The following is a 27,131-nucleotide window of genomic DNA, read 5'->3' as shown; positions in this document are numbered from 1 at the left end:
TGTTCAGCAATGATTGCTAACACATGACCTCGGGAGACATCGTTCCAATGTCTCTCACCTACCAGTAAGCCAATAACATCTACATAACAGCAAGTCAAACATACCAGTTATCAGCCATCGTCTGACATCACATCACATCACCCTTTGAATCCAAAGAGATCACCCGGCGACATTCATGTAACCATCGTGACAACCGTGGAATGTAACGCTATTGCGCTCCCATTCTCCCGGTGGCACACACACACACACCACACATCTTACATCACCCAAGCACCCATCATCATCTTTATATCCAACCATCCCACCCTCATTCCCAGCACCGCTTACCCCATCCTTCTCCGAGCGATCCGAGTCTCATTCGCCACAGCCCTACCCAACAGAATCCCATCCCCAAAATCCGTTTCCCTTAGCAAAACCCGCATGTGCCAAACGCGTACCGTTACCCCCAATGTTCACGACTCAGAAAACCTTCCGCAGCACCCACCCCACGACCTCGCGCAAAGCAAGTAACCCGGCGGGGCGCAACCAAAAAAACCACGCCAGGCCAGCCAAGGATTAGGCGGCATGTGGCACTTGCTCATTCCTACGCTCGGCGGCATTCATGGCGGAAAGCAGGGAAGACATTACGTCAGGGAGGTTTTTCGCCCAGTCCGCCGAGAGGAACAAGCGCGGGGTGAGGTGGCGCGCTCACGACGAATCGCTGGCCTAGAAAACGCGAAGCACTTGAGGAGCATAGGGGAGCGACTAAGCGGTTGTACGTAAGAGGTAAGCCGTCCTTTGTGCTAGGTATGCCGTGCCGCTCACGACTCGCATCATCGTGCGATCTGCCCGCCTATTTCATTCCGCACTGCGTTCCACTGGCTCCGCACTGTAGGATGCAGATGGAGGGAGGGAGGAAGGATGCACCTGCTCAATCGGATGAGTGTTCCCTGGCGAATCGATGAGGGTGTGTCCCAATCTTCATCCTTCCCAACGGAAGTACCGGCAGCGCAAACTTCTTTCACTGCACTCATGGCGTGACTATCTCTCATGCATCTGCATATCGAAGGTTTCTTCCATGGGAGGTTTTCTACTGGTTCGTTGCTAGAAACGACTTCCCTACCTACACCTAGAATAGGTTTAGATGTATCCCGGGGTAATACATTGTACTACAACGCATCCAGCATAACGTGCAAACATACGCCTAGGTAGGCAAAGCTGCAAATCCATCTATCAATAAACCAGCGCCCCCACGAACCTACGAAAACAACGAGGAACGGGCAAAGTGGGCCGAGCGCACGTCTGCATCGTGCATCGGCGTCGGCGGCGCAAAAGGTAAAAGAAAAAAGCGGTTGACAGGACCCTGTTACTGTACATGCAATACTTCCGGAGTCCCGTACCGTACAAACCTTCACGCGCGCGTTGAGCTGCAATGCATAAGTGTAATGTGGAGTGAGCATGAGCACTTAGGCCCACCGCACCGCGTGGGAGGAGACGAGCAAAAGGGAAAAAAGGAACATTGATGTTGATCAGAGATGATCAGAGCCGTGCACGCGCGACAACGACCTGATGCAATTAGAGCGGTAAAGGAGAAGAACAACGCGACGACGCAATGCGACGCGTGTTCTGGGCGAGGATAGACGGTCGTGTTTGATGGCCATTGGGGAGTGAGCATTCTTTCTTTTCGTGGCTGGGATGCGCAGAGTGAGGCTCAGCGAGTGACGGTGCAGGCAATGCAGGTTGCGATGATCGCTGGCAGCTGGGGTGCACGTGGGTGGCTGTGGCCGGCTCCGAAGACCGCACGTCGCTCACTGTTGAATGATGGAGCGCGTGCTGCCGACGCATTACGATCTTCAATTCAGACACTGTTGAATCGCATGTGTATTGTGAACTCGTGAATTATTATTACGGAGTAATAGGAGTGCACCTGTGATCGCACAGACACGAGACGGAGCTCAAACGTGACAAGACTGAAGATGTGAAGAATTTGAAGAATTTCATTATGTGATGACGTGAAAGTGAAACCGTTGACGATGTCAGATGTAGTCTATGAGACATTCCAGCCCAGAACGTGAAGGAAAACAGCCAAGCCTGGCTTGTAAACATGGAACCGATCAGAGGGTTCTTACATGGAGTAACGCCGAGAAATGCAATGGACAATATGTACAGACCGAATGCATCGAATATCGACAATGTGAAGTGAACGCTAATGCGGAGGAAAATCAATCAGGCCTCGCAAGGATCGCGGCAATGGCGTCACAAGGAGCGCAGGGCTGGGGTTTGCGTTGCGGAGCTTCGGCAACTTGAGGCGGACATACGCACTCGTCCTCAGCGATGCTGGAGTCGGAGACGGAGATCTGACGTGCTTGCGTCAGGCCCGGGGCGTTCATTGGGACGAAGAAAGATTCGCGGCGATCGTACTGCGGGGTGCAAGAGCCGTCTTCGTTTTCCAGGAAAACCGATGCCCGTCTCGAGAAATGGCCTCTGGACGGTGCGTCGTCGCACGAGGGGTATGCAGTGCCCCAGAAGGGTAGCTTTGGAGGCGTGCCTTGACCGTTGTATGGTACGTAGATGGATCCACCACGCGGCCTCAGGAAAGGGCTTGGGTCGTCAAAGTCCTCGAATGGACTCTCGCTGGCACTCTTGTCCGACTCCTCTTTCGTAGCCTCGAGATGCGACTTTTGTAGTGCAATCTCGAGTTCTTCGGGCGAGAAAGGTTGCGAGGGGTTGCGAGTGCGGTCTGAGCCGGTAGCGGGTCTCGAAGGCTGTTGCACGGAGCTGGAGCGGCGAGCGCCTTGTGATTGTTTCCGGCGGGCGTCGCGAGGGTCTTCGGTTGGATTACGGGAGAGGCCCACTAGGCATGTCAGTAACGCAACGGTTATATGCAAACATAGTCAAACGCACCATTGAGCACATCTCCTTCGTCGTCAGACGCCTCCTTGATGTTTGCCGGCCTGTCGTCACCGGCGATGCTCGCTCCGATGCCGCTGTCTACCCACTCTTCAGCATCGTAGTCGGAAGAGCAACTCCCTCTCCGACTTCGGTGCATACTACGGCTGCGGCTTCTTCTCCTAAAGCTGCTCCTGCGGCTCGGTAGCCTGCTACCCATGGGTGAGTATAGTGAGGCGTTGCTGTGGCGGCGCCATGCAGTCGAAAAGCTGAAAGCCTCGAGCTTTTTCTTGTGTTCGGGGTCGACGGCGCGACGGTACTTGAGGGGCGGCATCTTCTCTCCAGGCTTGTAGAAATCCGACTCGGGCTCCTCTGGTTTTGCATTCTTGTGTGAGCCAGCAGTGAGGACGCGCTTTAAGCGAGTGCGGAGATGGCCAGGCATTGTGGGCGAAGAATAACAGAGCGGATGGGTGGTGGCCGGTACGGAGCTGCGAGGGTGGTTAAGTGGTAGAGTGAGATTAAGGTGGTAGAGTGTGGGTGTTGTGTGAATGCTGAGAGTGCAAAAGCGTTGTTGAAGAACAAGCGCAGAGGCACTCGGAAGGATGGTCCGGTATGATGTCGGCAGCAGGGTGAGGCTGATTAGGGAGTGGGTCGGAGCACAGACGCTGGTGCTATCCTTGCCCTGGTCGGGTGCTGGGCAAAAGATGGAGTATCCGAAACTGCGGTGGGACGCTCCAGAGGTCGGGCGCTGAGCACTGGGGAAGAGGGAGGGTTGGATGATATGGCGACAGCTGCAGCGGATGAAACGCGCTGCAAGGCTAGAAGAAAACGCGGAGAAGCGCCCTGCACTCAATACGGCGCTGTTGGGCGTAGGCTTGGGGGTGACGGAGGCTCGCTACGACGCTGAGCCGAGTCGCGAAGGGGGGGTCAACTGCTCCCACTGCGCGACACTATTGCTGCATGCATCCATGCCTGGCGGTAGAAGTTTTCTAGAATGGAAGCAGGCGCGAAAAGCGCAACAGACGGCGGCGTGAAGCGACTGGGCTGCGGTCGGCCGAGCACCAGCTAGCGACAGCCCAGTGCAGCAAAAGGTGGGCCAGACTGCGCGTGGGTGAGCGCTAGGCTGATGGAGGGTGAACTGCCGTTGGGAGTCGCATCCATGGCTTGCCACTATCGTTAATTCGCGCACCCAGGCCTCATTGAAGGCTCATTCGCTGACTGTCGGATAGTGGCACGCAGGTGCGGAAGGTGGTTGGGTTTAGGATGGTGCGTTGAGGTGCACGCCGAGCCTCAGAGCAGCGTATTCGAGGCTGTTCGAATACGCCTGGACTCATGCAAACTTCTAAGTTCTGTCAAGATCTGACGTCCCACCACAGACCAGGCCCCTTCAGATTCAGTTGCCGCGTGCCTGCATTCGGCCTACCTCAATACGTCTTGGTCAGGTGCTCGGAAATTGCGCAACTGTGTGGGGTAGATACGTGTGGGACGCATCGGTGAAGTCATCTCTATATTTGTATGGCACACCGCAACGCGAGATTGTCGAATATGTAGATATGATACGCCAACTCATTCACTCTACCATCTATCAAGCAGCACTGCCTTCAAGGTTACTCATCACCTGGGCATACAAGTCATCATGTTTGCCGAGGATCCGCCGACGGCCCTCCGACCTCGAATCGAGTGATCGTATACCAGGATGACGCTGCCCCGCATGTCAAACAACTTGCTTTGGCTCCGTGTGCACCTTCACCTGCACCAGCGACAGCTCGAACCGCTGCAATGGGCATGAGGCGCGTCTGTTTGTGGCTGGAACGCGGTAGCTAGCCATGCCATTGGAAGGTGGGGGTCTAGCTCCTGCCGCCAACCCCTCTGCATGACCTCATCGGCGTCGAGCTAGGTAGCTACAACAAACGCCAGCACGCCAAAGACCTCACGAGCTGTGCCCTGCTTTCTGCTACTCTAGTCCCGCGCTTGAGCTGATCCTTGACTACAACTAGAGCCTTCCAAGCTCATCCTTCCGCTGCATTGCATCCTAGCTACCTAGGCAAACAGCAACACCATGGAGAAGATCAAGAGCGTCCTTCACGGACACAAGAAGGATGACACTGCTGCCCACGATGCGCCTACATCCTCTTCTACTGCTGAGGGGTATGTGCTTATATCGCCTTGATTGCAGCCCGTGCTAATATCAATCCCAGTCAGGAACACCCAATCTACGACAGCCAAACATCCGAGCGCAAGGCACGGAATGACACTCCGGGAGAGCCAATGTACAACATAAAGACAACCAGTGGCGCTCCATACACAGACTTGGCTCACGGAAGCGGCTCAGCAGGCCTTCACGGAAGTGGTGCACATGGAACACCCACACATGTTGGTACCGATGGCCCTATTGGGACGACGGCAGCTGCGACCGGAGCTCATGACCCAATCCGGACGCAAGATTACTCCAACACCTCGCAGCCTCTCCAAAGCGGAACATCGACTGCTGGAGGAGCTCAACGTCCCGATGCCTACCCGCATGGCCACACTGCAGACCCAAGCGTCGCGAGCATCAAGAGCGGCGTCATTGGATTTGGTCCGGGAGCCAACCAGGGACATGCTGCCATGTCGACACACAACCCCACTCAGGAGTATCTGGGTCAAGACCAGGTAGTTGGAGGCGGAGATCATGGAACTGCCGGAATGACCAGGGGAGTGGGAATGACCGAAGGAACAGGCCTTAACCCAGGTCAGACATATCCTCGTACGTAGATATAATCTACTCTTTAATGCGCAAGACCTGACCAGAATGCAGAATCCAGTGCGATCGGTGGTGATTCAATAGGCGCAAATCCTGCCTATGCGAGGGAAACCCAACCATATGAGAACACGCTGCGACAGGAGAGCTACACCGCCGATACTGATCGATCCTTCCCTCTCGCGGGCGGTGTCATCTCAAAACCTCATCAAGATCCCACATCTACCCAATACCCGACTGAGCATGCCGCCCCTCTACAGAACAAAGGCATCAGCGAACTCGACTCTGGGACAACAGAGAGGGGAGTCGGTGTTCATGACAGCCCCTCTCAAGATAGTTACGGGAGGGGAGGGCTGGCTGGAGCAGCCGCGGCCGCCACTGCCATTGGCGCTTCCCAGGCGCACTCACAGCCAGAGAGACAGCCAGAGGCACAGGGTGCTCGGAACCGAGGTCTCCATACCCGCCAGCTGTCATATAGACATGTTGCACCGGGCGACACCACCGGAACTCCTCAGACTGACAACGTTTCGAGCCAGCCGACGTCTAGTCACCATCCCGAAGCCTTGGCAGCTGCTACTGCGGCCGCCACCACTGCAGCCGCTTCGAATTCTTCCGCTCTTCCTACGTCTACTCAGGGGAATGAGCACAGAGCCCGGGATGTCAACGCGGCAGAAGCTCTTCAGCCTATCGCTGGAGCTCCGATGACTGGAATGTCGAGCACTGGTGAGCGCCCAGTAAACCCCCGGCTTGAGTCACATAGGCACATTCCTGGCGAATACATTGCTACACCTAGCGACGAGAAGACATTCCTCAACTACGCCCCCGTTATTCAATCCTCATCCACAGACACAAGCGCACCGATTGCGGCCGCGGAGCCTACGTCTACATTGGACCCATCTCACGTTCAGCATTCGAGCATTGACCCCACATCTACAAGCGAATCTCATGAGCTGAGACACACTGGAACACTTGGAGAGCCTCAGCCAAAGTCCGCAGATGACCACCACTACGCTCGCGATGCTGCCATTGCTGGAGGACTTGGTGCTGGCGCAGCGGGCTTAGGTGCGCATGCAGCATCGAAGACTCACGACACCCAGGACGCTGCTGGTAGCCAGCCGTTGTATGAAGAGTCTAGCCCGTACAGTAGCAAGATGCTTGACCCTCGTGTTCTAGGCGCTTCTAAGCCAGAGGAGCAGAGATTCGATGAGCAGAGATTCGATCCATCGGCCAAAACTGAGACGGCTCCTATCAGTGGTTCAGCTATTTCTGGCCCTCCTGTCTCGCACAACCCATCCGAGACCGCAGACTCACAGCATAATTATGGCCGTGATGCTGCAGTACTGGGTACAGGTGCCGTAGGAGCCGCTGGAATGCACCACATCCTTCACCAGAACGATACTCCTAGCACTGCTACCTCTGCGATTCCCGAAAACTCATCTTACACTTCTGCCACGGGATCAAATGTTGCTGCCCCTCAGCCAACCTCAAACTTTTCCAAGCCGCTCACCACTGCGAGTACCTCTGCCTCTCAACCTGTTGCGAACGATCACTTCTACGGTGCCACAGGAGCCCCTGCACCAATTTCAGATACGAGTGCACAGCAACCATCAAGTGGTCTAGGTCAGACATCTACCGCCAACGCAGTTCCTGAAAGACATCCCGAGCATCACTACGGTCGCGATGTTGGCCTTGCCGGAGCTGGTGCTGCTGCTGCCGGTGGTCTATATGCTGCAAACCGTGACAACACCGACAGCGGTCCAGCTTCAAGCACTATCGGACCTCATTCGAGCAACGCTGCCAACATCGTAGACCCTAGGGTTCAGCCAGAGCCAAGCAAACAGATACACCACAACGTCGGACCAACAGCTGAGGACCCTGCTTCGCGCACGATCGGCCCGCACAGTAGCAACATTGCCAATATCGTCGACCCAAGAGTTAAGCCTGATCCATCCAAGCAAAAGGAGCATACCACAGTTGGACCGCATCAGTCGGACACATTGAACCGCCTGGATCCCAAGGTTGACGAGAAGGCCGGCCAGCAGAGTGAGCATCACTACGGTCGGGATGCTGCTTTGGTTGGAGGTGCAGGCGCCGCCGGTTACGGTGCATACCAAGCCGGCAATGCGTACGGCGATCACAAGACGACACAGTCTGAAGCATACGAAGCTGGTACTGCTGGCACTGCTGGCACTGCGTATGGTAACCAGAGCATGACACAGCGAGCACAAGACGCTATCAATGCGTACGGCGACCACAAGATGACTCAGCCTGCCGCTTCCATGCCAGACCAGAGATATGATCCCACGGCTGCCGGCGCGCGAGCAACCAACCCAGTCTCTCCAACAAGTCAATACAACTACAACGACCCCACTACCCAAAACAATGTCAACCGCACTGATCCCAACGACCACATCAACAGGAATGTCGCACTTGGAGGAGCAGGCCTTGCAGCTGCCGGACTGGGAGCAGGTGCTTACGCAGGATCCAAGCATGACGACAACACTACTCAGCTTCCACTGCGACAGAAGCAAGACGTTGCGTCTTCCGGTCAGACTGCGTACCCAACGCAAGGAATGGCACAGTCTTCCTATCCTGTGCACGAGACTAGCACGAGTACATCATACCCCACCTCAGGTACCATCGCGCCTTCCGGTCAAACCGCGTACCCAACGCAAGGTATGGCACAGTCTTCCTATCCCATGCACCAGACTAGCACGGGCGCATCGTACCCAACCTCAGGTACCATTGCACCACACAACACGCATACCCAGGAAATGTCATCTCAACCCTGGGGACCTGCGGCGGTTCCGGTGAATGACAGTCACGATAAGCGCAACGCGGCTCTTATGGGTGGCGCCGCAGGTGCGGCGGGCCTAGGTGGTGCAGCTTACATTAACTCTCAGAACCAAGACGAACGCGAGGCGGAAGAGCGTCTGAAGAAGATTGCCCATGATCGCGAGAAGGAGCAGCATAGACTCGACAAGGAACAGCACAAGCATGACAAAGAAGTGCACAAACACGACAAGGCCGTCGCCGCGCATGAAAAAGACGAACATCGGCTTGCTAAAGAACACGAGAAGGAGCAAGCGCGTCTGGTCAAGGATCAACATCACCGTGAGAAGGAGCTTGAGAAGGAGAACGAAGGCGAGGAGAAGAAGAAGCACGGTCTTCTTGGATTCTTGCACCGTGACAAGTCCAAGAAGGAAAAGTCGACTGCCAGTCCTGAATCTTCACCGCGCCAGTCTCGCGATTACAGCCCTAGACACTCCAGAGATTATGGCGATGATCATCCCGATTCACCACGCTGGAAGGGCAAGCACCTGCTTCACAAGGACCCACCGAAAGGTCACCCCGCCCGTGAGGCTATGGAGCACCAGCAGATGACCGAGTCAACTGGTTCGGTAGGAAAGAGGGAGCACATGGGTGTTGATGGTCCGATTGGCAACCCAGCCATGATCTCGGGCGATCGGTAAGCTCATTCTTTTTGTTCCAACAACTTTGACCAATTCTAACATACACACAGCGAAACTCAGCATGGCGTCTATGGTGCGCATCCCATCTCGGATTTAGACCGCGACACCACGGTCACTGAGCCACACACTGGTCTGCCCATGAACACCGGGCGCTTCGGCACCGGTGCTGGCGGAACTGACGGGAACCCTGCCATCCATGGCCACCACGAACATTCTGGTCCGGCACCGGGTCAGAGCACTACGGATTGGGAGGCCATCAGGAAGGGCAACACACCATACTAATTTCTTGATGGAATGATGGATTATGATAATCAACGTATACGAATAATGATTCCACGGGATGCACGTATGACTGCAATGGCTAGCTGAACATGATCTAATTGAATGTTTCTACCTTAGAGTTCTAACTGGGCAATACTTGAAGTTGAGCACACTAGCGTACGGTTGTGAATCGCAGAACCTGGTCTTTACCCCAGACGCCGTGAGCCTGGTCTACTACCTCGATCTTCACCCCACGAACACGAACAACAACCGCGGCACCGGCTGAAGTCTGCATAACAATTTGTATACAACCAGACTTAAATCTTGTGTAACGTTGCGACGGAGAAATTGTGTCCGTGATGATCTCACAGATCGCGGGGAAGAAGTGGGGCTCCTCATATGGATCCTGGCTCGGAAAGGCGCCGTCGGTTGATTCGCGATGGGCCAGATACGAAGCCCGCGAAGCTCTATGCTTTTTACAGAAATACTCCGCGGTGCGAGCAGCGACTAACGGCACGGGCTAGCTGTATGCACGGCGCACATCACGAATGTAAATCTGGAGAAGCTGGAAGAATGATGGTGACGAGGATCCTCGCATTCGGATCATGGGATGCGCGGTGAACTTAATCGTAAGAGGAGTACAGACTATGTAAAGGAAGGGGATCGCTACATGCTGAAAGGCATGGTAGTGTTTGGGATTTCTCTAACTACAGATTCTATCTGCCCATCATGAAGCTCTACAGCTCACTTGCTTTCATACCTTTGTTCCAGCTGGGGTTCGCACTCCTCGATGTCGACGCTATAGTAGACAAGCACTACGGCAACGACGCAGCATGGTATCGCGACCGCATTCCGCTTTTTGAGTCGAGCGACCAGGACATTACTGATGTGTACTACTACCGCTGGTCCATTTTCCGCGCCCACCAACGCGATCTTGGTGCTTACGGATACATATCTACGGAGTTCCTTGACGACGTCGGCTGGCAGACTAAACCTTTCGCAAGTCTAAACGATGCAACAGGCTTCCATCTCTTGGAGGGACGATGGTGCCGCGACCGCCGCTTCAAAGAAGACTACGCGACCTTCATGTACAGCGCCGACAGCAACAGTCGCCAATTCTCCGAGAGCATGGCCGCGGCAGTCTGGCAAGGCTATCTCGTCGACGGCGTGAAGGAAGACGCAATCAAGCGCCTCTCCGATATGACGCGCGTATACGAAGCCTGGGACGATTCCTTCGACACGTCAAAGGGGCTCTACTACGTCGAACCCATCCGCGACGCAACGGAATACACAATCTCATCCATCGACTCGTCAGGCGGCTACGACGGTTTCTTCGGCGGCGACTCCTTCCGCCCTAGCATAAACAGCTATCAATATGCCAACGCCCTCGCCATCGCCAACATGGCGTCTCTAGCCGGCTCCATGAACAGCACTGTTGATACATACACCACCCGCGCCGAAGCACTCAAACAGCGCGTCCAGGAAGCTCTCTGGAACACAACATTCTCCCACTTCATCGACCGCTACCAAGTCGACAACGAAAACGTCACATACTGGGACCCGATCCGCGGCCGCGAACTCGTCGGCATGGTCCCTTGGACCCACGACCTGCCCGACGACACGGCGGACTACGCACAAGCCTGGAGTCACATCCTCGACGCCGACAAACTAAAGGGAGAAGCCGGTCTAAGGACTGTAGAACCCAGCTACGAGTACTACATGCGACAGTACCGGTACGAAGGCCCCAACCCAGAATGCCAATGGAACGGCCCTGTCTGGCCCTTCCAAATGACACAAGTCCTGTCTGGCCTCGCCAACTTTCTCGACCACTACGAAAAGGGCAAGGAGACGGGTATCATCAACAGCGATGACTACACGAACCTCCTCCGTCAATACGCACAGCTACACCGGAACCCCTCTACGAACATCTTAGATCTAGAAGAAGACTACTACCCCGATACCGGTCTGCCCATCGTAGGCCTCAAGCGCTCGCATCACTACTTCCACTCTGGTTTCAACGACCTCGTCTTGTCCGGTCTCGTCGGCATACGACCTCGCTCCGACGACGTACTAGAAGTAGCCCCCCTAGCCTCCGCCACGCAATTAACCTATTTCCGCGCCGAACGCATCATCTACCACGGCCGCGAAATCGCCGTGCAATGGGACAAAGACGGCAGCCACTACAGCGGCAACAGCACAGGACTAACCGTCGAAGTCGACGGCGCGATCGTCGCTACAAGTCCCACCCTCACCCGTCTTTCCGTCGAGTTAGAAAGGAAAGCCCCCCCAGCCATCACCCGCAAGCTAGCAAAGTCCATCCAACTCAACTCCACAACCCCTTACCCCCGTGCGTCTGCCTCCGTCGGTAACTCCAGCCAAGCATCCACATACCCCGCGATCGACGGTCGCATCTGGTTCTACACCGAGCCAGACGCGAAGAACGGGTGGGATACACCCGTTGGCAATGGCTCTTCTGTTTGGTTTGAAATCGACTTTGGCAAGTCCGTTACTACGAGTAGTGCTGAGCTGGCGTTTTTTGCGGATGAAGAGCAAGGGTTTGCGAAGCCGAAGTGGTATAGTGTTCAGGTGCCTGCTGGTGGGAATGGTACGGAGTGGATGGATGTGGAAGGGGCGGTGTATGGGGATGTTGTTGCGAATGGGATTACGGGGGTGGAGTGGAAGGAGGTTGAGGGAGAGAAGGTTAGGGTTGTTTTTACGCCGGAGGTGGGGAGGAAGGTTAGGATTGCGGAGTTTAAGGTTTACTGAGTGGAAAGAGGTTACGCGGAATTGCATGATACAGTTTTAGTGCTTATAAGTTCCGCGAACTCGGGGAAGTGGTCTTGAGAAAAAAGAGACAGATGGGTGTTACTCAACGCAACCTATGCTCACTTTGCAAGCTTTTGTGTCATACCTAAATCAATAGTAGCATGAATCCATATACGGGCTTCACTTCCCTAACCAACAGACATGTAACAATGTTTCCATACAATCATCATACGAATGCGTTGAGTTATACCAAGATAATATATATTCGCATGAAAATGGGTATGTACAAACTCCCACCAACGCCTCCCAAACCACCCACAGCTCACCACTCATCCATATCCACCATCACCGCCTCCCCGGCCCCAACCCCCCAGCCCACCACCCCGAATCAACCCAATACCTATTCTCCACCTGCGCCGTCTCAACCGCCCTAACCAGCTTCCTGCGATCAACATGCAAATCCGCATGACCATTCGTCGCCTCACCAGGCGTGCGCCTCCCACTCCTTTCCTTCCTCAACCCAGCAAGTCCATCACCGACAAGTGCATCTTCAGCCGCAACCTCAGTATCAGACGTCGACACGGGCGACACAGACCGCGGTGTTGACGAAGTAGGCGAGGGGGAACTGTACGGCGAATAAAATGTCGGTATAGCGCCTAGAATGCGTCCAGCAGCGAAGACGCAGCCGCCGATTGCGTGCCGGATGAGGGAGTCGCCGGTTAGACTGCCGATGATGAAGACGTCGCGGGCGACTTCGAGGGATGTGGCTTCGGCTTTTGCGCGGAGGGTGCGGCCGGAGATGAGGTGGGTGGAAGGCGTGTCGGGAGGAGTAGTGTGCTCGGGTGTGTTGAGGATCTCGGCGATGAGGTTGGGGGAGAGGAAGTCGAGGGTTCCGCGGCGGCCGACGACGTAGGCTAGGCCGCCTACTTCGCGTGTGATGGTTTCTCCGGATGGGAGGCGCAGGGTGACGGTCGCTGTTTTTCCAGAGGTGAATGCGCTGATGACTTCGGCGTTGGGCAGGCCTTCGTAGAGGGACCAGTCGCGCTGTTGGAATGGATTTGATTTCCGTCGCACAGAAGGGGACTTTGCGGTCTTCTTCTTCGATGCGACTGCTGCAAGCTTCATTTGGCGATAGACTGTCGCATACTCAGGGTATGCGGTATGGTGGCAGCCTCGTAGTGGAGACGGCCTCTTCTCGGGAGCCCACTGGTAGATATGTATGATCCTGCGAGTGGGAGGTGCTGATATGATGACATCGGCAGCGGAGAACCCAGATCCAATGACAAGCAGAGGCGCCTCTGGCGACTCCATCTGCGCGACGGGCGCGAGGTAAAGCGGTGGCGGGATGTTGACGGTGAAGATACCAGAGGCAAGCACAAGATGCTTGCACCGGATCCCTAGACTGCCAATGGAGAACCCACGGACCGTTCGATGTACATTTTCCACTTTCAACCCGGTGTATATGTTATCGGCGATACCCACAGCTTCCGGGTATGTCCTCAGATAGTCAGCAACCTCCACCCTCGATGGTCGCACGAATTCGGCTTCATCCTCCCTTCCGCTCTTAGCCAGATGATCCGCGTACGAATAGCCCGGGAGGCTCAGCTGTTCCGCATAGCTCAGAGTCCCAATGTCCGCGCTCGCAGAGACCGGGTTCTCCGCCCACTGTCCGCCTGCATGCGCCGTGTCTCCAATTGCGACATGGGGTATCGCCTTGTCGGGCTCGTATCGCCACTCGATGCAGGACGTAGGATTCAACTCGGTGTCGGCATTCGGTCGAACGAGGGTGTCGAGCAGCGTGTTGACGGGCAGCGCTTGGGTCGAGTAGCGCAACGAGGACAGGAAATGCGCGTAGAGGTCTGGCGTCAGATGAAGCAGATTCGGCGATTTCTGCAGTTTCGCGTCGAGGATCGCGTCATGATGGCCGCCAATGTAGTAAGGGATATGGCCGTGTAGGATGTACGAGAGGATGAGCGCGGACGGCCCATTGCCTGGAATTTGTAATCAGCATGTCGCCTCGGAGCGCGTGGTATTCCCAGGGCGTACCAATGATCAACGTGTCGACGCATTTCGGAAGCGAACGAGCCATGGACTATTGCAGCTGAAGGCCATGGGGAAGTGAAGACCGGCAAGGGCGAGGGGAAGGGCGGATGGGGCTGTCAATAGTGTATGTCTTCAACATGACGGCTTCTTATTTTCTTCGGCGCTAGAAGCGGCGGAACAGGGACCGCAGTGGGGGACGTCGGGTCTCGCCTTCCAGATTGGAGGGGTCGGTTGCGAGCCGTCGCTGACCAAGCTGATGCATGGGTGAAAGTGCCGTATCATGGTGACGATTCAGGATTCAGGCGCAGTGTAGAATCGATGGATTGCGTGATCGCTGCACGAGAGCGACGCGTGAGACGCACGCGGTCACTGCATGGCCGTGGGGGTGCGCTTGCAAGTGCGGGGCAGGCAAGGTAGAATATCAATTAAACTCTAAATCCAGATGAAAGTCAACTATGGTATCTCGTCCTAACTGTCGCGCTCCAAACCGCCCTGTAAACTACGAGTTGCAAAACTCTGCGCAAGAAAAAGAGCGTGCACTTTGTGATTATCGATCTTGTGACTATCGATTTCAAAGCACCGGGATTACCCGTGGGATCCAAGAGTGAAATCGGTCCTGCCAAACGCTACCCCACATCTCACGTCCGCGTCTAGTCCGCGAGACGACCCATGGTTCCCTAGTATCTGTACGTGACGGTATTACGCTCTGCGACGGGCGAAACGTCAGGGGCCTGTTGCTGAGGCACGTTGAGATCGGGAGTTCGAGGTCGTTCGGCCCGCGGGCGCATGTGGTCATCCTCTTCTTGAATCGTCGGTTGCGCACCGTGCATGGTCAGATTGTTGGCAGAGCTCTCTTGCCGGCCCAAGTATGATGGAGTTGACTGAAAGCCTGGGTGATATGGGTCTGGTGAGCCACCGTAATTGTTCGTCGACGTAGAGTTTTGGTACGACGCTGGAGGTGTGTAGGTAGTCGTGTAGTGATCAGCGAAGGGATTCTCTTCTTGCGCGCTCGGTTGTGTGCGGCCTGGTGCAGCTTGCAGCGACGGGGGAAGAGAGCTGTTGTCATTGCCGTGGTTGGTAGCCGGTGCGCTGGGTTGTGTCGTTCCGAAATCCATAGGGGCCAGGGAAGGCGCGTCGTTGTGCGATGGGAAATTCGACAGCCCGGGAGACTGCAAAGGTACACCAGCTGGGCTACTACTGCCGTTGGGTGGTGGCGCGTAGGCTCCGTTCTGTACTGGTGGAGAGGGTGAGGCACCCATGAATTTACGAGCTTGAAGGATGGCGCGCTGGTGCTTGGAGGCAGCGAGGGACAGCTGCTCGTTGGTTTCGATGAGAGTGAGCATAGTATCATCGTCAGGCGCCGGATTGTCGCAGGCGATGTAGCCATGTATACTGCGCTGGGCGGCCGTGCAGCGCTCAGCGAACTCCTTGACCAAGTCGTTGCCGAGCAGTTCATTCGCTGGTGTAGACTGTACGAGCTGGAGAAGGAGCTTGGCCGATGTACGCGCTTCCTCAATGCGGCCCGCGAGCTCTACTGGCGGCGGCAACGTCTTTGACGACGACTTGTGTCCGCCTGAACCGAAGCCGCCGTGTATGTTCTGTGACCCCGACCAGCCTGGCGCATTGAGCTTCCGGGGGCCAAACTGCTTTGCCGCGGCTGCCATGAGGCCCTTCTCCTTCCTGTACATGGCGAAGAGCGTGTTCAGGTTGGTGTCGTATGCCTTCTCGCGCTCCATTGAATCCAGCGTCTCCTTGACGATTTGTGCGACACTCGGGTCTTGACCATGGCGAAGTAGGTGCTTGACTGTGTCGGCGAACTGCTTGTCGAGGTTCTTGGTGAAGGAGGGCCCTGGGTTGTCGGCCAGGATCCTAATGAGCATGACAGAATTGTACTGGACATGAGGGCGGTTGAAGTTCTCTTTGGAGAGGAAGATGCGGATCTGTCTGGCGGCGGCTGCGGCTGCGCTGGGGCTTGCGACGGCGGACTCGACAATGGTAGGCAAGTGGAGGACCTCTTCACCCTGGGGATATTAGTTGTCGTGTGGATTTCGTGGGGCACCAAACATACCGAGTTGGCGGCACCAGACTCGCAGAAGAGCATCTACTCGCTGTCAGTTTGGTGGATGCGACGAAGCGGTATGACCTACCACTCCCTTGGTAGCATTGGCCTCGGGCGTATCGGCGTTTGTATCGATATTGACATCCTGGGCTGCGTGCGCTGTCAGTGTTAGGGTGAAATGTGTAAATGAAGGAGATGCGACGCACAGGATCGTTTGCGCATCAAACTGCCCAACTTGAGGCGCTTCTTGAGGTCCATATCTGCCTTGGTAGCGGGGCCGTTCCGCAACGTAAAACGGTCGCAAGGGTATTTGAGGGCAGCTGCGCAAAAAGAAAGCACAGAAACGCAGAGAGGCCAGAGTCGCGAGGCCGGGGCGTAAGCGTAAAGGAGGCAGATGCGGTACTATCGAGGTGTTGATCGAGGCCTCCAACGCGCCTTCCTCGCGCGGACGGACGGTTACCTAGGTAGGGCTGCGCCTCTTGTCGCCAAGCCATGACAGACTCGCGAAGCACGACGGCCGACGTAAACAGCCGCGTATAACGTGTGGCGACGCTGCACCCATCTCAGTGCTGTTCTCCCATCTGCTCCTCTCCTTCGGCACATCTACGCGTCCTGGATGGCGTAGGCTGTGCCAAGACCTGCCATCGGCCTTTACCTGCAGACCCCACTGGCCCGTAGTCTGCGTTAATCGGACCCTTTCCGTTCATCCACCTTAGGGCCATCGCAGAATACGTCGACACTGTAGCACATGACCGGGTTCCTAGCCTGTGGCACCGCCGCGTGATACCATGTCGCGCCTATTCGACGGGCGACACCAAGATGAGGAGGTCAAAGGCGGTTGAACACAGAACCAAACCAGGGCAGCGATGACAACAATTTCCTTTGTCGCCGAGCGAGGTATGACGGTGACGAGTTTGAGCACAATACCGATATAGCCGCTCCAACGCGACGGTATGCTGCAAGATACGTCAACATCACGTCGCAGTATGACTCTTCAGTAGCACCCGATTCCATCTCATCCTCGACAAAGTCTGGCACAGCCAAGAATGGCTCTCATCAACCGACACTGTCAGCGATACCCCATCTGAGCGCAAGAGTATTGACCGTCACGCGTACCTGCAGATATCAAGACTCACACCCGTGAACTGTCCCCCAAGATCGCTTGACCGTGGTTACGTCACTCCGCTAGCATTGGCACGATGAGAAGCATCCATTTGCTGCAGCCTGCTGCGACTGCACTACTCGCTGTTAGTGTTGGGGGCTGCGACTACCTTCAAAGTATCGCGGAGTGCTTTGCTTTGTCTGGCGTTGGCGTGTTGCTAGACCCTCACATTATTCTCCGCCTGCAGTGTGGCTACCTGCACTTGCGACACCAGCTGAAAGACGAAGAGGCTCGTTTGGGTCAATTTGTACTTTGGAGCATGCCCCAGGTACAACAGTACCCATTCTGGAAGACTCGTAATACGAATAACTACCTTTACCCTGAGGGCGCAATTTCGAGAAGAGGTCCAAGTAGAAGGAAACGTTTCTTGTGAGGTCACAAACAGCTCGCGATTCATCATTTCGCTCAGCTGCTGAGTTGTCACTTCTAACTCGAGGCGATACGCCGACAAGGTTCAAGGATCGGCGCGCTCGGCAAGCGATCATTCCTACAGGATGCGAAGCCATGGCTTGGCTAAACGTCATCCCTCATGCACACTGGGCCCATTCCTGAGACACTGCAACAGCCACTCGTCAAGTCCTGGTCAAGTGCCAGGCACAAAGTATATGACCTCGACCATGGCCCTCGCCTCCCTTTGTCCCGTGCAATACACCCACCTCCTGACCTCACCAACCCACCAGGCACCCGCGCCTTTGTCTAACATCACCATCATACAAAATGGCTCCCGAATCCGCTTCCGCCATGGCTGGCCGTGCTCGAATGCGCACCGAAGAAACCGAACAAGACCGCATCACCAGAGAAAACTCAGGCTTTGCCGCATTTGAAGCAGACATGCCGAAACTCACCAGCCGATTCAGCTTCTCCCTCAAGGACAACCTTTCGTCATATTTTGGTCGCAAGAACCCCTTCTACAACAACGTCAACCCAGAGACCGACTATGTGTGGATCTTGGACACGACCGCATACCAGAATCGCCTGGGAAGGTGGAACGCCGAATTCGTCGCTGCCTATTTCGTCAAGAACAGCGGCAAGGATCTCTCCAAGATCGTCGCATGGGTCAGTGAGAAGATCGGCTTAGCAGACGACGAGCAAGCCAGGGCAACTGTCGCACAGAGGCTCCAGCCATTTGCAGACCAGATCCTTCCCGCACATGCCGTCCAAATTGATCTACTGGGCATCAACACCAGACTGGGTCCCAGCGGCCGCGACGGCATCAGCTCCGATGTCTTGGCTATCCCAGGGAACGACTACAAGGAGGGTCAAGTCAACAAGTTCAAGGCCGTCAACGCTGATGCAACGCCGTTCAACATCACATTCGCCAAACCCAAGGGCTGGGCCATCCTTTCCGATGTGGACGACACAATCAAGAAGACTCTAACATCGTCACCCGTTGGCATTCTGACCACCACCTTCGCAGAAGAGCCAGAGCCCATCAAGGGTATGCCAGAACTGTACAGGCACATTGTACAAAAGCTCGACAACCCGCCCTTCTGGTATCTCTCCGCATCACCATACAACCTCTACCCATTCCTCCGCAAGTTCCGCGAGCAATACTACCCCAACGGCACCATGATCCTGCGCGATGCTAGCTGGATGAATCTTGCCGGCTTCCTCGCAAACTTGACCCAGGGCACCGAGGCCTACAAGGTTGATCGCATCGAGAAGGTCCATGGATGGTTCCCCAAACGCAAATTCATCCTCATCGGAGACTCAACGCAAACAGACCCCGAATCTTATGGTGAAGCCTACCGCAAGTTTGGCAAGAACTGGATTGGTGCTATTTACATCAGGAAAGTCACGGGCGTAGCGGAGATGGACGAAGGCAGGAAGAACAACCCGGAACGATTCGAGAAGGCGTTCAAGGGTGTACCTAAGGATATCTGGTATATCTTCGAGGATGCGCAGGAGCTGTATGCGAAGATCGATGCTTTGCCTAAGATTGAGTAAGAGTTGGATGTTCGGTTTATGAATATTATGGGTCACGAAGGAGCTCATCTTGGGCGAGCTTCTTCGTATGGTTTGGGATGGGTGTACCTGATGCTCTTCTGATGCCTTTTGTTTTACGCGAAGTTATACCGATGGGTCAATTTCGACACACGGAGGAGAACATGCTGGAGTACGGCGTCCCGCTGATTGTTTACTTTACATAGCCAAGCAACACGATACCCAATTCTTTATTTCATCTCCAACTTTCCTATGCTTTCCTGTTCTTTAGGTTCTCTTACTTACACGGCACACACTGACACTGAGGACGATCGAAACGAAAGGATATCATTTGTTCTTGTCTATTTATCGACATGACTCATGCTGGCAAGCGGTACTGTGAAGAAACTATAGCATTCAATCTCAAATTCAGATGCACATCATTCACATTGCCACAATACTGAAGGCTCGAAAACATGTCACCGCACCTGCAACCTCAGCAATGGCAATCTGGACTTGTACACAATTCCGCCGCTCAAAGTCCACAGTGCGACTACATTCTTATCTATCCAGCTGCTCGACATGGCAGCAGGCCCACTACACCTGCAACAACCCGGACCGATACCCCTATATGTCCTTCTCGTTCTCGTTGTCGGCATCTGCTGCTACTTCTTCTTCATAGGCACTGCCGCAGTACGGCTTTGGTTCTACAAAGGCGCCCTCGGCCCCGCCCCAGAGAAGTTCATCGTGATCAGGAACGAAGCTCAAGAAGACGACCACCATGCGGCGCCGATCCACAGCAAACACAACGAGCCCGGAACAAGCGCTGAAACCCTAAGGAAGCGACGCATGACCGTCTTCACCCACGACTCGTTATCAGCGCCGACAGAGACCATAGCACACAGCACCGCGTTCTCACCTAGAAACCTCTCCACCGCCACAACAACAGTCAACCTCCAAGACATCTCAGACATCTCAGACCTGCGCTCCTTCACAAACCCGCAAACGCGAGCCTACCTAGCCGAAGAACGCCGCATCTCGCGCATGCCCGCCTTCGACGCCGACGACTGCGGAACAGGCGACTACTTCCCAGACATCCCCCTTACAAACCGGCCCATCGAATCCACCACCAACTATTCCAACACCCTCTCCCCTTCACACTTCGGTCTCACACCCACACCCCGCAGCAACTGGCTCACCATCTCCCCCCAATACATCGAATACCACGCCGCACGCACCCACCTCCTCTTGCGCAACCGCTCCTCCTGCATCCACGTCACGCCCGAGGGCGAACGCGCATGTCGCGAACTCCTGCAGGAAGTCACGTCTTTCCTCGTGGACATGTATCCGCACCAATTCCGTTTCCTGACGAAGACGCGCAGGAAGCATGTGCTGAATGAGCTTACTCGAGAAGATTTCGAAATAGAGCATGGACTGGAATGTCATCCGTTGGAGGTGTGTGCGCGGTTATGTGCGGAGGATTTCATGGTTTGGGGGCGGAGTGAGAGTACGTTGAATTGGTATTTACAGGCTGCTACGACGCTGTTTCCGAGCGGGTATGTTGTAAGTCCGTATATGGGGAAGACGGTTGATGTGGTGGTGGGTGGGGAGGGGATGGGGAAACCACCGATGATACCTTGGTCTGGTGAGTTGCAATTCTCTCTTCTTTCCCAAGCAGTCGCGCAACCCAAGCTAACACACATATCACAGACATCCAATCCATCCTCAAACTCACCCTCCCAACACTCTCCCCTTACTCCTCCACCGGTCCCCTATCCCACACGCAAATCTTCATCCAAACCCGGCCCCTCCGCGCCACTCTAGCATCAACCCTCCACATCCCTCGCCCCATGGACTTTTTCGCTGGCCACATAGCTGATCTGCAGCCAACTGAACTGCTCGTGCGTACAGAAACGCAGATGTATGCGCGGTTACCCAAATCAGGTGCTGTCATTGTGACCACACGAACGAGCACGGAGACGCTGAGTGAGATGAAAAATAAAATGACGATGAGGGAGAAAGACGCGTTTTTGAGGGAGATTGGGCAGTGGGGAGAGGAGGAGGCGAGGGTTAAAGGGAGGGATCTTTGGATTGGGGTTGTGGAACGGTGTTTGAAAGGTTTGTTATACCCGAGTTGGGATTGCTGGTTCAACAGAGTGGGCTGACGAGTTTGTGGATAGGTCAGAAAGCGTTTAGGGACGATGTAACGGTTTATAGTAGGGTGTCGGTGATGGGAGGGATTAAAGGCTGAGGCGGATAAGGTGGGCGTCGTTTGGAGCTTGAGGCAATATGCTGTTGAGTATGATATCGCACTAGCGGTAGTCGTAGGAGGACATGTGACTATGTAAGCTATCCTATAGACGACGTACATTTCAAACCAATCACGCAACACAATTACAAAACCTCATCGCTGTATCCAACTTCTGCAAGTAGCGAGGTGGCTTCGTATCACAAGACGCCTCAGTGGTGCGAATCCTAAATCGCTACCACACAACGTCCGCAATAGTGGAGTACGAAAAAAACATTTCCTCGCGCACAAAAACCCAAATTGTAAACGTTACAAAACCCCATCCGCACACTGACAGAAGAGATGGCGTACGCAATCCCGTCCAGCTCCCTCAGCATGACAGCAGCAACACCCGCTCTCTGGCTGACTGAATACCCGAAATCGAATCCCACGAACATGTCCTTCGCAACCACACCCAGCATATCCATTCCAACATCCATATCCATATCCAACTACGCACCCCCACCACCATCATCCTCAACCCCCTCCCCACCCACCGACCTCACCTGCTCCCCCAAGTCCCCCTACTACGACCCCCTCCCCCCAGTCGAATACACCCCCTATTCCTTCTCCACGTGGCCTCAAACCCGGCAACCCGCTCTCTCCGCCCTCACACCAGAGCGCTACACGCTCTCTTTCCGCGACGCAAACGCTTCGTACGTTGGAAGTGGGTATCTGGGTCATTACGAACTGCAGGCTTATGATACGGGGGAATGTGCGAGGAGGTGCGATGGGTGGGGGGATGATCTGAACTCTAACACCAATCCCAATCCCAATCCCAGGAATGCATCAAAGCAAGATTATTCCACGGAATCGTCCACGTCCACTCCATCTGATCAAACGCCCTCATCCGATCTCCCGATACCCTCCCCATCACCATCCACCCACCCCCAAATCTGCAAAGGTTTCAACCTCTACTTCGAGCGCTCACCATCCATCCACCTCGGTCCAAACTGCAGAGACGCAGCCAGTCGGACGATAATAAAATGTGCGCTTTGGGGCGAAGGGGTCGAGGAGGAAGGAGCGACGAACACGGGGTATACAGAGTGGGACTTCAATGTTGTTATTGCGGGGTCGAATGGGTATAGACTGGGTGGGGAGAACGCAAAGAGCGTGGCACAGAGGGTAGGAAGTGGAGGGTTGATAGCGATTCCGGTGGCTGTTGTGCTAGGATGGCTGGTCGTTGGGTTTTGATGACGAAAGACGGCGTTGTGTCAGTAGGTGGCCAGGACTTGTAATGCAACACCACGGACCAGACCTAGATCATCTTCGAACACAGCTGAAGAGGACTCTCGGGTATCATTTGGGTCTATTGTGACCTACGTTCCTATGTACAAATACAATTACTGCTCCCCATTCATCAAAAAGACGCTAGAAGCGCGGGTTATAAGTACCAACCGCTTTTCATGGCCCGTATTTCCAAACGCCGGTAATGTGCACAAACATGCTTCTACTAGAAGGCATACAGACCCCGCATGTTCCAGATCGCTTCGTCAATCATGCTGGGTGTCCATTCCGCACCCGTCATCTGCCCAGCGATGCTCTCTCGCTTGTCGCGTGAGAGTACTAAGAAGCGCTCGATCAGATCGCCATCAATGACGCTCTTGACCGGCGCAAAGTAGCTGCGGAAGGCGAGATGATCACGGCCAGACAGCGGCTTATCGTCCGACCGGAGTTGGAGCTCCAGTTGCTGGAACATCTTGTGTTGTCGGCGGGAGTTGAAGGGGATGAGTGCACCAAGCGTGCCTTGGAGACCGGCCCAGAAGATGATGCGCTCACCACCAGACAGGAGAACCGTCTTTTGTATCGAGACAGGGATGTCGTTTGTGAAGTAGTGTGCGATGAGGTCAAGACGGTTCGGTGTACCACCCAGGTAGCCCTTGTCTACTAGTAGGTCGGAGCCGTCGGGCGATTCGTCTGAAGACTCGGAAACCTTCTGGGGGCAGCGCACGAGCCAGATATTACCAAACTTGTCACCACCGACTGTGGTATCGTAGTCCAGCATTTCTGATGCGGAGGTATGGCGGGCGATGGTGTCATCTACAAAAGGAATGAGACGGTTGGGGTGGACTTGGTCCTTGTGTACAACGTAGGTGACGGATTGCGCCTGATCGGAAACAACAAGTCGACTGCCTTGAGTCTTGAGATCGGTGATACGTGTCGCTACACAGTTCGGGGCCTGAGCTTTACGAAGGACCGACTTCATACCACAGTCGTAAAGACACAGGTGACGACCAACACCAGCGATAAGCTTTCCCTTGAAAGCCAGTAGCGCTAGAGGTGGATCGCTGACCTCGGTCTCGTGGAAGAACTCCAGCTCGCGGCCAGTGGGGTTAATCTTGTACACCTGTATAGAAGCAGATGTGTATTTGAAGGGGTTGAAGCTCAAGTCTTTAGCAGTACCGACAGCTAGGAATGCTTCGTCACCGCGGCTCTCAAAGAAGACCAAAGCAGCACTGACAAGTGACTGGTTGCCGTTGAGCTCCACTGTGTGGGTGACGGTCTTCTCGCTCACAGGGTCGACCACTTGGATGCAAGAGGCCCAGCTGCCTTGAGCCCTTGGGTATCCAAAATCGATCGCTGGGAGTTCGTCGCCATCGGTTGTGCCGTTTGCCGTATCGTCATCCTCGGTCTTCATGGGGCCGTTGGTGCCGTCGGTCTCTTCCTTCTTCACACCAGCATGTGCTATCAGCTGTTGGCGTCTATCGGCGCTGATTGTGTTGTTATCGCTCTCGATGACGTAGAAGACACCCTGGTCGTGCCATCCGACCATCTTCCTGGGGGTGTACTTGAGAGGAATGTTCTCGTAGGTCGTGTTGTCCGTCAAGTCGTTGAAGGTGAAGATTCTGTTTCGTTAGCAACTGTTCATTTGTTTTGTAGTTTTGACAAAAATGAGTTGGTAACTGCTTTCAGTAGGAACAATTGGAAATTTTGTTTCAGCCTCATCTTGATTCGACGGTAGGAAACATACTTTCATCATTGCAGTTGGAGCGAAAGAAATAGGGGGTGCTTACCGTAACTCATTAGCGCTGACGCAGATGATTCCCTTGAACTGAGAACCATCAAAGTTCCAAGCGGACTTGAAAGGGATGTAGTTCAAGGGTGTCAGCTGCAGTACGCCGGTCCGGGGATGGGTGTAGCCTAGCCATGGCCTTGAGGTCATTGCGAGGATAGCAGGTTCGCCGGCAACAGTCACCTTCGCAAACTTGATAGGCTCGGGGCCAAGGAAGCGCCTCCGGGTGTCACCGATGTCTCCAGTCATCTCATCTAGTACTGATCGAATGTATACACCGCTTCGCAGACCAATGTGCAAGAACTGGCTGTATCCACGGGGCGACTTGTCTGTCATGAGGTTGATGGTCAGGTCGCTCGGCGGTGATGTAAGAGCTTGAACAGAGATGCTTCGTAGGATATTGCCTTCCATGTCAGGACTCAGATTGAATATCCGGACGGTCTGGTCGCTGCAGCCGACAGCCAAGAAGAAAGCTCGCACGCTGCCCTCTGGGACATCGGGCATGGCCAGGCAGTTGATAGTGCTGTCCAGGGCAATCTCCTCCTCGGCCATAGCAAGTGAACCATCAGAGTCGCACTCAAAGTACAAGATCTGGCCTGAACTCAGCGCGATGGCAACCTGTCGGTTGTTTGTAGCGCAGGCTACAATGGTACGATGGGCTGGAGGTTGCCAATCAGTCAAACTAGCATGTGTCGCGCTCGCATCTTCGTTGGGAAACTGGATACCCTGAATGTGGCGGATACCCTTGGGATGGATCTGGATGATACAGTCCTCACCAAATTGTTGCACACCGAGCGTGTTTGTATCTGGGAGGAAGCCAGTGTTAGAAGCTTCTTCGACATCATCGCCGATTTTCAGAACTAATGTTCTGCTGTGAAGGCACATCACGATGAGAGTGTCAGTCTCGTCTTCGCTGGTGAGCTTTGTAGTCCAAACATCTGACGCGTTTTGCGGCAAAGGCGACTCGATGAGGTCCAAAACCTCCAGAGCATTCCTGGTGGTGCGGAACGAACTTCGGCCTCCTGTACCATTGATCGTGTAAACCTGTGGCGCGTCTTCGAGGGCAGGGTTGGCAACCTCCATACCCATGATCGGGTTCAGACTTGCCATCGACTCTACTGCGGTGAGGTTGACTAGGGCTCGAGGCTTGAAGAAAGGAGGCGCGAAAGCAGTGTCCGGATCGACAGGAAACTGGTCGCTCTCGAACACGGGATCCTCTGTCTCGTCTCCCAACGACTCGAGCTCGTACAGAACGCGGTCCCCAGATTCGCAGGCAGCATACACGAAACCTGCCCTGAGAATGCAGATGCTGGTGACGACAGGAATAGTGTCAAAGTACTTGATCTTGATCTTGTCGACTGTGCCATTTGTTGCTTCCACGGTAAGCTTGAAGACGTCGCCATCCTCTGTTTGGAGGAGGTAGAAGAAATCGCCGCCCTTCAAAGAGTATAGGGTACCAGCAACAATCATGCGCTTACGGTTGGGGTCTTCGGTAGCTCCCTCACGACGCGGAATGGCCAATCGATGGACACTTGATTTGTTGTTGAAAATACGGCGGTAGGTGATGCTGTCCTCTCCACAGCACAGGACACCGCTTGGAGCGTTTGGACCTCCCGGTACCCGGAAGAGGGTATTGGCAGTCCGATCAACTGGCTCTGACCACTTCCGAACGATGTGGTTCAGACCAAGATCCAGCTCGTAGTATACCAGCTCCTTCTTGATCTCGTCGTACGCTTCGCCGGTAGGATCGGTCTCGGAGTTGGAGTAGTCCACCTCGAGAGTAGCGAACATGGGGTTGTCGTATCCGACATCGAGCCCGATGAGGCAGTACACTAGCGTCTGTGGCTTGTGTGCCTCTAGCGGTGAGGAGATGGCGATATCCGTCTGGCCACTTCGGGTGAGAATGTAGACAAGCTTGTTCTTCTCCGTTGAGGCGATCATGATAGCGCGCCCTTTCGGGTCGGCTGCCAGATACTCGCCGGGCACTACGCGTCGTATTCCAGACTTGCCGAACGTCTCGAAGTGGACCGTCTTGAAGGTGTGCTCATCGGGCATGTACTCATACGTGACTAACCGCCCTGAATCGGTGGTTATGACGATATGGTCTGACGGAGTCAGCAGAGGTTCTTGTTAATTGCAATCCAGTCCACCGCTGGCTCAGTGAGCTGGGAGCTCGGAGGTGTCGTGTGCTTTGAAAATCACTATACTGCTTGTAGCGGGGAGGTAGGACTGACATACCTTTGGTTCCGCCCGCGATCCTGAACTTGGCGATGCGGCGAATGATGCCAAAGACATCTTGCGAGTAGAGCTCTTGGAAGCCCTTCTGCCGCCGCGAGACCTCCAAGATAGCCAGCCGTGAACCGCTCGCTGTGAGGATTTGCTGCTTTCCGTTTCCGAGAAAGTCGCCGGAGATGGCGTCCTGTGTGGCTGTCGGCTGCTTCACCGTCAAGGCATACAGGGACATGGAGGAGAAGCTCGTCATGATGGGCGGCGGTGGGCGCTGGCCCAGTTACTCTCGTCGCGTCGAGGTCTTGAG

The 27,131-nt window shown here is 54.9% G+C and overlaps 8 protein-coding genes across 8 annotated transcripts; 4 read left to right on the top strand and 4 right to left on the bottom strand.

Annotated features, from left to right (window-relative positions):
• Positions 1 to 2,201: 2,201 nt before the first annotated feature.
• J4E84_007118 (uncharacterized protein) lies at positions 2,202 to 3,310 on the bottom strand (the record flags this gene model as incomplete). The annotated part of the gene is made up of 2 exons (XM_049389704.1): positions 2,202 to 2,833; positions 2,884 to 3,310. The coding sequence occupies 2 exons, from the start codon at positions 3,308 to 3,310 to the stop codon at positions 2,202 to 2,204; spliced, it is 1,059 nt and encodes a 352-aa protein (XP_049242448.1).
• A 1,617-nt stretch (positions 3,311 to 4,927) lies between these two features.
• Positions 4,928 to 9,363, top strand: J4E84_007117 (uncharacterized protein; the record flags this gene model as incomplete). The annotated part of the gene is made up of 4 exons (XM_049389703.1): positions 4,928 to 5,016; positions 5,067 to 5,614; positions 5,666 to 9,077; positions 9,132 to 9,363. The coding sequence occupies 4 exons, from the start codon at positions 4,928 to 4,930 to the stop codon at positions 9,361 to 9,363; spliced, it is 4,281 nt and encodes a 1,426-aa protein (XP_049242447.1).
• A 708-nt stretch (positions 9,364 to 10,071) lies between these two features.
• Positions 10,072 to 12,108, top strand: J4E84_007116 (uncharacterized protein; the record flags this gene model as incomplete). Its single annotated transcript, XM_049389702.1, has 1 exon — positions 10,072 to 12,108. The coding sequence occupies one exon, from the start codon at positions 10,072 to 10,074 to the stop codon at positions 12,106 to 12,108; it is 2,037 nt and encodes a 678-aa protein (XP_049242446.1).
• Positions 12,109 to 12,453: 345 nt separating this feature from the next.
• Positions 12,454 to 14,197, bottom strand: J4E84_007115 (uncharacterized protein; the record flags this gene model as incomplete). Its single annotated transcript, XM_049389701.1, has 2 exons — positions 12,454 to 14,099; positions 14,155 to 14,197. 2 exons carry the CDS (start codon positions 14,195 to 14,197, stop codon positions 12,454 to 12,456), a joined length of 1,689 nt encoding a protein of 562 aa, XP_049242445.1.
• Positions 14,198 to 14,828: 631 nt separating this feature from the next.
• Positions 14,829 to 16,468, bottom strand: J4E84_007114 (uncharacterized protein; the record flags this gene model as incomplete). The annotated part of the gene is made up of 4 exons (XM_049389700.1): positions 14,829 to 16,172; positions 16,220 to 16,252; positions 16,299 to 16,360; positions 16,417 to 16,468. 4 exons carry the CDS (start codon positions 16,466 to 16,468, stop codon positions 14,829 to 14,831), a joined length of 1,491 nt encoding a protein of 496 aa, XP_049242444.1.
• Positions 16,469 to 18,089: 1,621 nt separating this feature from the next.
• On the top strand, positions 18,090 to 19,319 carry J4E84_007113 (uncharacterized protein; the record flags this gene model as incomplete). Its single annotated transcript, XM_049389699.1, has 1 exon — positions 18,090 to 19,319. One exon carries the CDS (start codon positions 18,090 to 18,092, stop codon positions 19,317 to 19,319), a length of 1,230 nt encoding a protein of 409 aa, XP_049242443.1.
• Positions 19,320 to 19,877: 558 nt separating this feature from the next.
• Positions 19,878 to 21,491, top strand: J4E84_007112 (uncharacterized protein; the record flags this gene model as incomplete). Its single annotated transcript, XM_049389698.1, has 3 exons — positions 19,878 to 20,802; positions 21,006 to 21,216; positions 21,476 to 21,491. The coding sequence occupies 3 exons, from the start codon at positions 19,878 to 19,880 to the stop codon at positions 21,489 to 21,491; spliced, it is 1,152 nt and encodes a 383-aa protein (XP_049242442.1).
• Positions 21,492 to 23,035: 1,544 nt separating this feature from the next.
• Positions 23,036 to 27,077, bottom strand: J4E84_007111 (uncharacterized protein; the record flags this gene model as incomplete). Its single annotated transcript, XM_049389697.1, has 3 exons — positions 23,036 to 24,428; positions 24,597 to 26,700; positions 26,798 to 27,077. The coding sequence occupies 3 exons, from the start codon at positions 27,075 to 27,077 to the stop codon at positions 23,036 to 23,038; spliced, it is 3,777 nt and encodes a 1,258-aa protein (XP_049242441.1).
• Between the last annotated feature and the right edge of the window lie 54 nt (positions 27,078 to 27,131).

The sequence above is a fragment of the Alternaria hordeiaustralica genome (genome assembly GCF_023758085.1).
Source record: "Alternaria hordeiaustralica strain BMP 2776 chromosome Unknown scaffold_15, whole genome shotgun sequence".
Lineage (NCBI taxonomy): Eukaryota > Fungi > Ascomycota > Dothideomycetes > Pleosporales > Pleosporaceae > Alternaria > Alternaria hordeiaustralica.
Note: the sequence above shows the minus strand (reverse complement) of the source record. Positions and strands in the feature narration are given on the sequence as shown.